Source organism: Trachinotus anak, unplaced genomic scaffold (genome assembly GCF_046630095.1).
Source record: "Trachinotus anak isolate AG129_WGS33_773 ecotype Australia unplaced genomic scaffold, CSIRO_AGI_Tana_v1 ptg000004l, whole genome shotgun sequence".
In the NCBI taxonomy this organism is placed as follows: domain Eukaryota; kingdom Metazoa; phylum Chordata; class Actinopteri; order Carangiformes; family Carangidae; genus Trachinotus; species Trachinotus anak.
In genome coordinates this window covers 10,219,342-10,232,455 of record NW_027273855.1, presented here as the reverse complement: position 1 = coordinate 10,232,455, position 13,114 = coordinate 10,219,342, and the positions used below count along the sequence as shown (strand labels likewise).

At 38.5% G+C, this 13,114-nt stretch overlaps 1 protein-coding gene across 1 annotated transcript; it reads left to right on the top strand.

The window, feature by feature from the left end:
• On the top strand, positions 1 to 12,606 carry LOC139620349 (taste receptor type 1 member 1-like). The gene is made up of 6 exons (XM_071475758.1): positions 1 to 6,495; positions 6,701 to 7,007; positions 7,209 to 7,931; positions 8,063 to 8,269; positions 8,533 to 8,653; positions 9,008 to 12,606. The coding sequence occupies exons 1-6, from the start codon at positions 6,299 to 6,301 to the stop codon at positions 9,934 to 9,936; spliced, it is 2,484 nt and encodes an 827-aa protein (XP_071331859.1). The 5' UTR covers positions 1 to 6,298; the 3' UTR covers positions 9,937 to 12,606.
• The last annotated feature ends 508 nt before the right edge of the window (positions 12,607 to 13,114 follow it).

The window sequence follows — 13,114 nt, the reverse complement described above, 5'->3', positions numbered from 1 at the left end:
AGATGTGGTGGAAAAGAAAATTTTAATAATTTTATTTAATTCCTTTCAGAGTTATATAATTATATTCCTTATATTCCATAACATAATTTCATTGTTATTTTGCTTATGCTAAGGTCGTTACTGTAAGGAATATGCAGTCAGAATGTAGAGTAGAAGTAAGAATAGGGTTTTTGTCTGGGTTGATTGTGCATTGATCCATTGGTAATGCCTTAGGGCGCCAGTAGGGGGAATCGCAGTCCTTTCTCCTCACTCAATACAGACCATGGATGTATTATAAGATGTTTTATAATACATCCATGATACAGACGAGTGAAGGAGAGAGCAGCATGTAGGTTTTCTTCACTCGTCTCCCCTCACTACTTCCCCTGTTTAAGGTAATTATCGTACACAAGGCACTATAAACTTAGCGACACATGTTGTTTTTAATTGTTACTTTATCACTGTTGCTCGCGGTGAGAGACAGAGGTGATTTTTTTTTACTATTATATTGTTAAAGAGTTTCAGACGAACTCTGTCACTGTGTAAGCTAGCTCTTGCTATTTTCCCACCCTATTGTCAGACAGTTGTTCTGCCATTATTTGCATTTAAGGTAGTCATTGAGAGTTTTTGTGTACAGTACTTAAAACATGATTTCATCACTGTAAGAAGTCAGTTAATTTGTCAGCTAAAATACATAGTTAAAAAGATACATTTATTTCAAGTTACAGTTCGTGTTGTGCACTGGTTAGAATAAAATTTACATCGGTTCGAAAAGAAAAGAAGAATAACTTAATGTGGAAACTGTGGTCCTGAGACTGAGTGTATTCATGCAGAGAAAATGTGTGAATTTGGTTGCACTGTATGTAATTGAAACTCAATACAGACGAGTGAAGGCAAGAGCAGTGTGTTGGTTTCCTTCATTCATCTTCCTTCACTGTTTCCCCTGTTTAAGGGCACAACACAGATGTGAAACTTGCCAAAAACACAGGAACAAGTGAACCAAAGAGCTCATGGTGGTAACTGAAGTGCCAACAGCACCATGTCACATGGTTAGAATGGATTTGTTTCATCTTAAAGGAGAAGACGATTAGGTGTTCATTGACTATTACCCAAACTTCCCTGAAATGGCTTTGTTATCAAACATACCGTCAACCTGTGTCATATCACTTCAAAATCCATTTTTGCCAGACATGGCATCCCAAACACAGTGATGAGTGATAATGGGCCATGTTTCCACAGCAGAATGATTTCAAGCATGTGACGTCCAGTCCTCTGTATGCACAGTCAAATGGGAAAGTGGAAAAGGGAGTCCACATTCTCAAGCAGCTCCTGAAGAAAGCGGCTGACAGTGGCTCAGATCCCAACCTTGCTCTACTAAGCTACAGAGCATAACCATTGGAGTATGGACTGTCACCTGCTGAAATGTTGATGAATCAAAAACTGTGCTCCACAATGACAAGCTACATTAAACAAAACAAACATCCACAGTTAGAACAAAAACTACATCAACAAAAGAAGGAAGAGGCAGAAGTCATTCTATGGCAGGACAGCCAAGCAGCTTCCACGACTGTCAACCAACCCCACATTTAAGATCGAAAATTGTTGGAGTTGGAGGACAAAAGCCACTGTCCCTCAAGAAGTAGCACCGTGATAGTTTACTGTGAGGACAGAGGGTGGACAAATTTTCAGAAGTAATTGCTGCAGTCTTCTAAAAACAAAAGAGACTGTCCTAAACTCAGCAAAACCCATACCAAGTCTGAGTCCATCTCCCCACCTTCCACAGACTGAAACACCAGTGCACATACTCCAGGGGAACCTGTGCTGAGAAGATCTACAAGAGAAATCAGAAAGCCTGAGAGACTGAACCTGTGACTAAAGAGACAGTAATAAAATACTAAGTATATGCATACTAGAAGAAAATACTAATATGTTAAAGCAAGGAATTGGTTAAGACAACTGACAACAGTCATTTGTTTTGTTTACGGTTAAATATTTACCTCAAAGAAAGGGGGATGTAATGATTAGGTGTAAGTCCATATTGTACCAAACTGTGTCAGCAGCAGTTTGTCATGAGACTGGATATATGGTTTATGTAGGAAAGCAGGACGACATGTTGTTGTTAACCTGCCAGGTGAATAAAATAAAGCTCAACTATGTTAATTTCACACACAATAGTCAACAAAACAAAAATGATGTTGCTGGATGGGTTACTGAGCACCACTAGAAATTGACCTTTGCATATGATAGCCTGTAAGAAAATGGCCAGTGCAGCTAGACAGGAGAAGCATTATTATGATTTCAGAGCTCAAGCACATTTTCTTCCAGGGGAAAGAGTATGGGTGCGAGACCCAAGCACACAAGAGCAGGGAAAACTGCACAGTTGGTGGAATGCGGAGCCCCAGGTGATTGTTGGACTGGTTTGGGATACAGGCCTAGTTTGCAGAGTCAAGTTAGAGAGGGGTGGGAAGCAAAGAACCCTACATCGAAACGCCCTCAAATCTTGCATTGCTCCTACCAATGAGACTTTTAGAGCAGATCCCCCATGTGAAGTTGAGCCGCCAGGGCTACTTCCCAATTGTTATGGACAATCTTTCCTCATGAGTAATTCTGATCGATTTTAAAACAAATTATTTATCCTGTCTGAGTCCTGCCTTTGGGTGATTTATACTGCTCACTCCTGTCTAACCTCAAGTAGAGTCTTACGTGGCGTTGTTTTTAAAAAGCCCTCCTTGGCCACGCCTGAGACCACTTTCACCATACAAGGTGCAGATTAGCAGTGCTACAGAAAAGCATGTAATATTTGTCATTCCAAATCTTATTACAAATACATGATGTTACTTTTATGGAATAGATGGCTCACAATTTCTTCCATACAGGGATTAATTCCACACAAGAGGATCTCAAAAGACTTAAATGTTATTTTAATCCCTGTTGTTTTAGAAAAGACAAGGCTAGATGTTGTATATCTTAGTTATATTACAGTTTGGAGATCTATGTTTACCTTTAAAGTTGTATCAGAACATCATAGGACTTTTGACTTATTTAAATATGAGAACAAAATTTATTACGAATTCATACAACATTATTGAGGAAACAACTACAACAAACAACAAATGTGAATCTCTTGATAACACACCAGTGCAGTAATCTTTTGTTTCAGTTTCCTATGAAGAATTACACATTCTTCTATTCTTTTAGTTGAAATAGTCTCTTAGTTTTTTGTACTCTGCAGTTATATCAGCACTAAAAGCGAACTCATTCTGTTTCAGGCCATTATATCAGGAGGTTGACTGGATTCAGACTGCGAGAGCAGTCATGTCATGATCATCCACAGAGTGATTGCAAATCATGTCCTCTCAAATGACCTGTGTGGTCCAAGGTTCAGTCATGCAGAGCTCATTTGTAAGAGGATGTAGTATTTTAGCATAAACCAAAGATACCTGGTAGAATTAATTAAATGATTTGTGTGTATTTGTATTCGTGACCTCATGTGATATCACAACCCCATCTTTATTTCATCCTTGTCCTCCATCATCCCTATAGCAAAACTTTCATTCACTATAACCGTTTTATTAGACTTTTAAAACTTTCACTTTCACAAGAATGCATTCTTATAACTGTTACAGTACTGTTATCAGTTTTAAGTTGTGTTAACCACTATAAAAATGATATTTCAAGGAAAAATGCTACAAATTGTTTGCTCAATGAGCACCATGAGAATTTGTGTTAACTGTTAAACTTTGCCCAACCTTCACACCATTATGCATAATTTGTCATACATACGTCTTGTGTACTAAAGCAGCGTGACTCCCAGCTGGCTCACTTTTCTTGCTGCTCTGTATAAGGTACACCACTTGGGCCTTGAGCAGCAGATGATCCTACTCTGCTGATACTGGCCTTAATCCTTTGTAATGTTTGTGCCTTTATATTGAGTTCAAAATTTGTTTTTTCAGGTCTGAGAATGGATGAGACTGTCCTCCTATAAAGAAAAAAATGAGCCTATAATTTTATCTTTGCAAGCAGATTATTATGATGCATGGTTACATTTTAATGTTAGGCGACCTCTAGGGCCATCAAAATACAGTGTAAGTTTGGCTATTGTGCTACTGTTTGGAAGCATGTCTACCACGTCACATTGAAAGCAGGGGGTGCTATATACATATACAGTACCAGTCAAAAGTTTGGACACACCTTCCCATTTAGTGGTTTTTCTTTATTTTTATTACTTTCTACATTGTAGATTAATGCTGAAGACATCAAAACTATGAAATAACACATATGGAATTATGTAGTAAACAAGAAAGTGTTAAACAAACCAGAATATGTTTTATAATTTAGATTCTTCAAAGTAGCCACCTTTTGCTTTGATGACAGCTTTGCACACTCTTGGTATTCTCTCAATCAGCTTCATGAGGTAGTAATAAGTGAATCTCTGAATAATCAACATTACAGACTTTAATGTTCCAACATATTTTATCTTAAAACATTTTGTTGTGTAAGAACATGCTATCTGTAAAACCTCTGCTAACCCCCCTGTCCTCTACCACCGAAACTGGCCTGCAGTCCATTGCAATCGATTTTGCAAGGGAGTTAGTTAATCGGTCACAGGTCGACTTACTCATTTTGCATCTGAATGCTTCGTTGAGTGTAGCTTGATTAGGCAGGCTGCTAGCGCTAACCTGGACCTCGGGTTTCGCTGCTAAGTGCTTTGCATTTAGGTGATATTTCAGGCTTGAAGAGAACTGATGGTCTTAGAGCAGTAATTGCAGTTAACAATGTTCCTATCAACAGTACCTTCTGGGCATTTTACAAATGTAAAAGTTCCATTTATGGGGCCAAGCACCATCTTCTCATCTGCCTCCATCATCATCATCATCTTCTTCTTCTTCAGAACACATCTGTGGTAACACATTATTTTTTCTGTGATTTTTTAAATCAAAATTAATGCATTATTTTGACAGCCCTAGTATATATACATATATATATGCTACTCACAAAGAGTTAGGGATATTTGTGTTTCAGGTGAAATTTATGGAAAATGTAAAAAGTTCATGCTACAGTGAGTTATATCATGAGGCATGGCATTCCATTCTTCTTGAAGGGCTTCCCTCAGGTAATTGAGGTTCTGGGGTACAGGCTGACAACCCTCTACACGACGACTCAGCTGATCCCATAGCTGTTCTATGGGGTTCAGGTCTGGAGAAAGTGCAGGCCACTCCATTTGAGGTACCCCAGCCTCCAGCAGCCGTTCCCTGATGATGCGACCTCAATGAGCCGGGGCATTGTCGTCCATGAAGATGAAATCAGGCCTGTGTTGCTCATGCAGAGGCACAATGACTGGATTAATGATGTTATTCAGGTAGTATTGGCTTGTCACAGTACCATTCACAAGGTGTAGGGCAGTTCTGTATTGACTAGACACACCTGCCCAGACTGTAACACCACCATCGCCAAAGGCTTGTCTGGTGGCAACAGTAGCTGATGCATAGCGTTCTCCTTGATGTCTCCAACAGCGTTGGTGGCCATCATTCCTGCTCAGTGTGAATCGACTTTCATCAGAGAAGAGCACTGAGGCCCACTGGTTCCTCGTCCAGTGCAAATGCTCCCTGGCCCATGAAAGACGATGACACCTGTGCCTGGTGGTGTGGTCAGGTACCCTTGCAGGTTGTCTAGCACGCAGACCATGCTGATGTAAGCGGTGTCGAATGGTCTGACCTGACCCTCGGGTGCCTCTCAGGTCCCTTAAACGTGCCTGGAGTTGAGTGGCATTCATCATCCAGTTCCGCAGGGCACTGTTCACAATGAAGCGCTCATCAGCATGGGATGTGGCCAAAGGACGTCCACTTCTATGCCTTTCTGTGACTTTTCCAGTCTCTCTGTGTCTCTGTTGCAACCTGCTGATGACACTCTGTGACACTCTAAGCTCAGTGGCAACTTCCCTCTTGGAACATCCCGTTTGAAGCCTTGCAATGGCCAGGTACTGTTGATCAATTGTTAGGTGTCGTCTTGGTCTCATGATGTCAAAATGTGAACAGCATGATGAATGTGAACAGCATGATGAATATATATATATATATATATACATACACACACATACAGTTTGTCCATGTCTATCTGTCAATCTGTCAAACTTCCACCTTAGATGCTTTTTGCATACTAATTTGTGAATTCTCCTCCAACCATTTACAGGTATGTGTTCATCTGAAGTCATGCATTCCTAAGTGCATGGAAATGATGAGTGGGGGTTTCCCATTACAAGCATCGCATTTCTTATTAAAAGCAGAGAATAACCCCTTTGGAGTTCACATCAGATTGGTCAATGATAACTACAATTATGGAACATTTTCTTCCTTCTCTCTGTCTACTGGGATCTCTTCTACATGCTTTGACTCAGTGCACCGTCCCATCCTCAGAGTTTCAGCTCCAAGGAGACTATTTAATAGGTGGACTTTTTGATATCCATTATGTCAGTACCCCTGTTTATCATGACAGACCAGAAACCATCAACTGCTCCAGGTGAGTGTAATAATAAATCTGAGTGAATATCTTTTGAAGTTCTAACAGATTTTAGTCTTAATCAACACTGAGGAGTTTTACCCTAAATGTCAGACTGATGAATGTAGCTTAATAGCAAATTTCTCCTCAAACTCAGACATCTGAAAACTGATAGTGTTTATTAAAAGTCAGTCTTACTCTCCCGCTGTCTTTTCTCTGTCTGCAGTAAACCATTAATTGAGTCAAGTTATCGGAGGTTTCAGTTGATGAGATACGCTATAGAGGAAATCAACAACTCTACCAACCTACTGCCAAATGTATCTCTTGGCTATGAGATATTTGACCACTGCTTAGATTCACAGAACTTTCCAGCAATTTTGAATCTCATCTCAGTCAATGGCTTGATCCAGCCTTGGACCCAACCACACAAGAATCTGTCCGATGTGTCCAAAGTGATAGCAGTTGTCGGCCCTTTTTCTAGCTCTGAGACAGTGACTGTAGCCCCACTATTCATGATGAATCTCATTCCTATTGTAAGTTTGTCAAGTATTGTGTCGTAAGAGTTACCCCCAGATAGAAAAGGTGATAAAATATATGCATATATGTATAGATCAATCAATATGTCATTTAATATAAATTCTTAGAATTTTAAAGGTTTAACATATTTGAACTTGACATCTGACAATTTTTTGTTACTGAAAATAATGAGAATTTCTCTATCACTCTTTTAACAGGTCAGTTATGGAGCTGCTAGCTCTGCTTTTTCAGAGAAAGTAAAATTTCCCTCTTTCCTACGAACAGTACATTCCAATCAGAACATCATAGAAGTGATTGTTAACATCATACTGCACTTCAACTGGCGCTGGGTTGCTTTCCTTAATAGTGATGATGAATATGGCATTGATGGCCGGGAATTGTTCATAAAGAAGATTAAGGATACTGAGATCTGCCTGGCATATACCAAAGATCTCAACGACAAAACAAATTACTCCCAAATGTTCAAACAGATAAAGGCACAGAAGATATACATCATTATTGGTTTTGTTCCTACAATGACTGCTGAAGGTCTCGTTAAGTCAGCAATACAACTAAATTTCACCAACAAAGTGTGGATAGCAGGGGATACTTGGTCCTTAAACAAGAATCTCCTCAAAGCAAGAGGAATCAGAAATATTGGAACTGTACTTGGAGTGTCCCAGCCAGTAGTGAAAATACCTGGTTTCAGTAATTTTATATATTCTTCCAAAAGCCAAACACACTGTGAAAATGCAGTACAGCAGTTTTGTAATCAGGTTTGTGACTGCAGTAGCCTGAGCGCCAAGGACATCATTTCAATGGACCCATCTTTCTCTTTTCCTGTTTATTCTGCTGTATATGCCGTTGCTAATGCCTTACACAATGTCTTGCAATGTGGAGTCGGTAAATGTAAGGGCAATATTACAGTGTACCCACACATGGTAAGTATACAAATAATATGATTTATTAAAAATTAATCTTTCCTCAGAAATATTCCAACAACCTTTTTAATTTTAATCAGTGTGAGATCAAAAGAAGTAATGGTCATCTGAACTTTGTGTGCCCACATCAGGTTCTAGCAGAGCTGAAGAAGTTAAACTTTACACTTTTAAATCAAAGTATTCAGTTTGATGAGAATGGTGACCCAGAGTTTGGATCCTATTCTATAGTTTTCTGGAACCACAGTGGAGATACAGAAGATGTTGGCTTTTTTAAATTTCACCCATCATTCCATTTTTTCATCAACAACACCAAAATTCAGTGGTACACAGACAAAGAAGTAAGTTATTTTTCCTAATCATGTGTAGTCTAATGCAATATAACAAGGCTTTCTACAGTATTCAGTGTGTTGTTTAACAATGCTTTGTTTTATTGCCTCTTTAATGTGACTGTATCCATGTGTGTACAAAAACATGCTGGTTTAGTAATTTCAGTGAAAATATCAAGAAACTAAAGAGACGGTGATTCTTAATGGTATAATAATCACAGCATTTTCTTTTTTAACTTATATTTGATTTGCTGCTGAACAATTGTATTGTACAGGTGCCTACTTCAATATGTTCCCCAGATTGCCATGACGGACATGCAAAAAAGCAAGATGGAATCCACAAATGCTGCTTCACTTGTGAAATCTGTCCAAATGGCACTTATGTCAACAGCACAGGTAAATTGTTATGTATTAAACATGAAAATTAGTTTCATATTATGAGGTTGCAAACTTAACTTAAACGCATTGACACTGACATCTACAAATATCTATTCAACTAGAGCAATAAATTATCTGTAATAATTATTTGATACAGTTAGCTCTAGGGTATATCCCTGTAAACTCTGAAGCAAGTTTGATATGAAGTAAAAGCTCACAGGAGAACATAACATATCACAGATTAAACATCTAATGCTGCTTTCTCAACTGTTTGACTTGTCTTTACCTCTTGATTTTTCTTTTGGTGTGTCTTTATTTTTCAAACCTATCCTTAACTTTTCTAACAAATTGTCCCTCTCTCATGTATAACAGAGGACCCATACAAGTGCATCAAATGCAAGGAGACAGAATGGTCTGAAGATGGAAGTACATCATGCAATCTGCGGGTGGTGGAGTACACCCCATTCAAAGACAGTCAGGCTATACTGATCATGGTGGGGGCCTGGGCCTTGGTGGGTCTCACACTAGCCATGTCTATTCTCTTCACCATCAACTACAACACCCCTATTGTCAGATCTGCTGGGGGACCAATGTGCTTCCTAATTTTAGGCTGCCTCAGTCTGTGTAGTCTCAGTGTGTTTTTTTACTTTGACAAGCCAACACTTTCTTTTTGTATCTTAAGGTTCTTACCATTCATTTTGTTCTACACTGTTTGTCTGGCATGTTTTGTTGTGCGTTCTTTTCAAATTGTTTGCATTTTCAAAATAGCTGCCAAGTTCCCCATGCTCCACAGTTGGTGGATGAAATATCATGGACAATGGATGGTAATCACTGGGGCTTTTGTTATTCAGGCACTCTTACTTCTTATTGGGTATTCTTGTGGACCCCCCAAGCCCTACAATGAAACACTTCAGTACCCAGACAAAATCATACTTAGCTGTGACATCAGTCTGAAAGCAAACTCTGGTTCTGTGATTTTACTCATATTTTTGTCCTGCCTTTGCTTTATTTTCTCCTACATGGGAAAAGACCTGCCAAAAAATTACAATGAGGCCAAAGCAATAACATTCTGCCTACTCATTCTGATCCTCACCTGGATCATCTTTGCCACTGCATATGTGCTTTATCGTGGAAAGTCTATCCAAAGTCTTAACGCTCTGGCAGTACTCTCCAGTCTCTACTCCTTTCTGTTGTGGTATTTCCTCCCCAAATGTTACATTATCATTTTTCAACCCTACAAAAACACACAGCAGTACTTCCAAGGTCTCATTCAGAATTATACCAAAACAATTAGCCAGTAGCTGCCTCCAGTAAATATACACTCACCAGCCACTTTATTATGTCCACCTTGCTATTACTGGGTTGGACCCCTTTTGCCTTCTGAACTGCCCTAATTCTTCATGGCATAGATTCAACATGGTGCTGGAAACATTCCTCAGAGATTTTGGTCCATATTGACATTATAGCATCACACAGTTGCTGGAGATTGGTCGGCTGCACATCCATGATGCAAATCTCTCTTCCACCACATCCCAAAGGTGCTCTATTGGATTGAGATCTTGTGACTGTGGAGGCCATTTGAGTACAGTGAATTCATTGTCATGTTCAAGAAATCAGTTTGAGATAATCTGAGCTTTGTGACATCAGAAAATGGGCACACTGTGGTCATAAAGGGATGGACATGGTCAGCAGCAATACTCAGGTAGGCTTTGGCTTTTAAACAATGCTCACTTTGAGGGACTAAAGTGTGCCAAGAAAATATCCCCCACACCATTACACCACCAACACCAGCCTGAACCATTAATGTTATCAACAAAGCATTTTTGCTGCTCACTGAATAGTTTCTTTTTTTGGACCACTCTCTGTACATCCTAGAGAAAATGGGAAAATCCCAGTAGATCAGCAGTTTCTGAAATACTCAGACCAGTCCGTCTAGCACCAACAACCATGCCACATTCAAGGTCACTTAAATCACCTTTCTTCCCCATTCTGATGCTTGGTTTGAACTTCAGCAGGTCATCTTGACCATGTTGACATGTCTAAATGCACTGAGTTGCTGCCACATGATTGACTGATTAGATATTTGTGTTAGTGTGCAGTTGATCAGGTGTACCTAATAAAGTGGCTGATGAGTGTACATCTCTATAGATGTACACAGTATATTGTGATTTAAATCATGATTTTCTTCCAGGAGTTGTAAGTTAATGTTTGTAATGCTTTTTTTTCCTTTTTTCATTTTTTTTTTAATTGAAGTTTGTTTGATTTTGCAGAATACACCACTAGACAAACAGACAACAAACATGAGCTAAGTGAAATAAAAGAAACTCTATGGCAAGAGATACAGACTCTACTATCTCCGATAATTATCTCCGACAATTTAACTAACAAGTAGAGCTTGAAAATCAATATCTAGTAATTCTGAACAACAAAAAAGAAGAAATATTCTACTATCAAACTAAGGACTAAAGTAATAAATAATCAAACTAAACCCCAATCCCCCCATAATATGGCAGGCACTTGGTACAGCCTTAATTGGTACCTCTTCTATTTAAGTCTTCTGCTTCCTGAAGCCCATCCTTTGCTCAACCCCAGCCAGATGACCCTGGCAGCGGAAGCAAGGAAACCCCCAGCACCAGTAAAACAGAAAAAAGAATTAGAACAACTTAAGGTAAATTTTTATGAATGAACATAAATGTTAAATATACAAAAAGTTAACTAAACGTGTGTACCATTAGAACTAAATACATTTCCAAAAAATATTAAATAAACCATCGGTATGTTGTATGAAATAAAGAACTATGTGTCATCATTTATGTGTATGTGTATGCGCAATATGGGTGTTAAGTGTAAGGAAAACCTAAGATTAAGGTCATTTTTTCCTTTGGACAAACCCAGGCTAGGTTCCTTCTGCTTCCAGTCTATACGCTAACCTAAGCTACCCACCTACTGGCTGTAGCATCATATTTAACAAACAAATATGAGAGTGGTATCAATCTTCTCACATAACTCATAGCAAGAAAGTGTATTAGTGTAACTGTGATGGCTTCCTTTCATTTATTTAGCATAATGAGCAAACAGATACATAAAATTAGTTGTATGTCCTAACTTTCTGGCCTTGTCAAATCCTGCACACCATACACATTAAAAACAAATTATTTTTTGGGAAAAATATGTGCGCTCCCTTTTTTCAAAGCCTGAACTCAGAAATGTACATAATATGAATATGTGCTTGTAATGATATTAGACCATTCATTAAAACACATACATTTGCAAGATTAACAATATACTTTAAATGGACACTTTAAATTCTTATTAGGTTATCTAATATGTTGTTTAGTCTCACAGCATTAAATGGTAAATCAAATAAAGTTAATTCATTAATAAAATTGATTAAATAAAGATATAATATGGAATGTATGCTTGTTTTTTGCTTGTAACACCAATCTCAACCCATATACATTACATACTTCTTGTCAAATAGACTGGGTATAAACTGGACTGGACCTTGTATGGATGCCAACCAGGGGCTTAGAGCCACACCTCTTGTTATTGGCAGTCTCTCTTTCATTGGTTTCCCTGCTGCTCAGGAACTGCAGGGAAGTGGAGGAGCACTTCCATTTCGTCATTACAGCATATAAACTACTTTAATTACATGTATCATTATTACTAAATAGGAATAACTAAACATCCAACATACCAAGCAGAGACAGTTGGAAAGACAGAGGGAGGGAGAGAGCTCATATCCTTAACTGCTAAAAAAACTAGCACATCTGAGTAGTAGGTAAACAACAGAAACACCACCAACCAGAAATGAGACTATAACCTTACTGCAGCACAGCAATAAAACTTTTACTGCAGCACAGAAATAAAGGGTTTCTGTCCACTGAATTATAGAGAGTTTTTCATTTGGAATGATTAAAGGAAGTGTTAACACATAATATAGTAACTAACATGCAACGCGAGCAAATGAAAATGAGGCTTTGCACTGAAATTACGATATGACCAATTCTACATATCAAACAGAGGGAGGTAGAAATAAAGTCTGTTATGGTCTGGAGTTGGAAGGAAATAAAGGCTAAACTTTTTAGGATCACAGATGGAGGATGTGAGCTGTGTGATAGACAAAATAAGAACAGTAGTATGTCTCAGGCCACCTCTGGTGGTGTATGTGCCATTTGAGCGGCCCAGGTTCAAGTCTGGCCTGCAGCACTTTGCTTCATGTAATACCCTTTCTCTGTCTCTATCTCTGTCTCTCTCTCTCTCCCAAAATTTCCTGTCTCTCTCTTTCACTATGACTGTAATAAAGGAAAAGCCTGAAAAAATAATTCAAAAAACAAATATAGTCTGTCTCTTCTATCTCTTCTAACTTTCTAAATAAGAGATCACTTTATAGGTTAAAAAAAAAGCCAAAATCACACAACAGTCTTTAATTTATGTGTTTGGTGACTTTATGAGGCAACTTTGCAGTTATAAAATCAT

Excerpts from the sequence above, each read along its gene's own strand:
- LOC139620349 (XM_071475758.1), top strand. The coding sequence starts at position 6,299 with ATGATAACTACAATTATGGAACATTTTCTTCCTTCTCTCTGTCTACTG. Across the intron at positions 7,932-8,062 it reads TTACAGTGTACCCACACATG|GTTCTAGCAGAGCTGAAGAA; the intron begins GTAAGTATACAA and ends TGCCCACATCAG. Across the intron at positions 8,270-8,532 it reads AGTGGTACACAGACAAAGAA|GTGCCTACTTCAATATGTTC; the intron begins GTAAGTTATTTT and ends TGTATTGTACAG.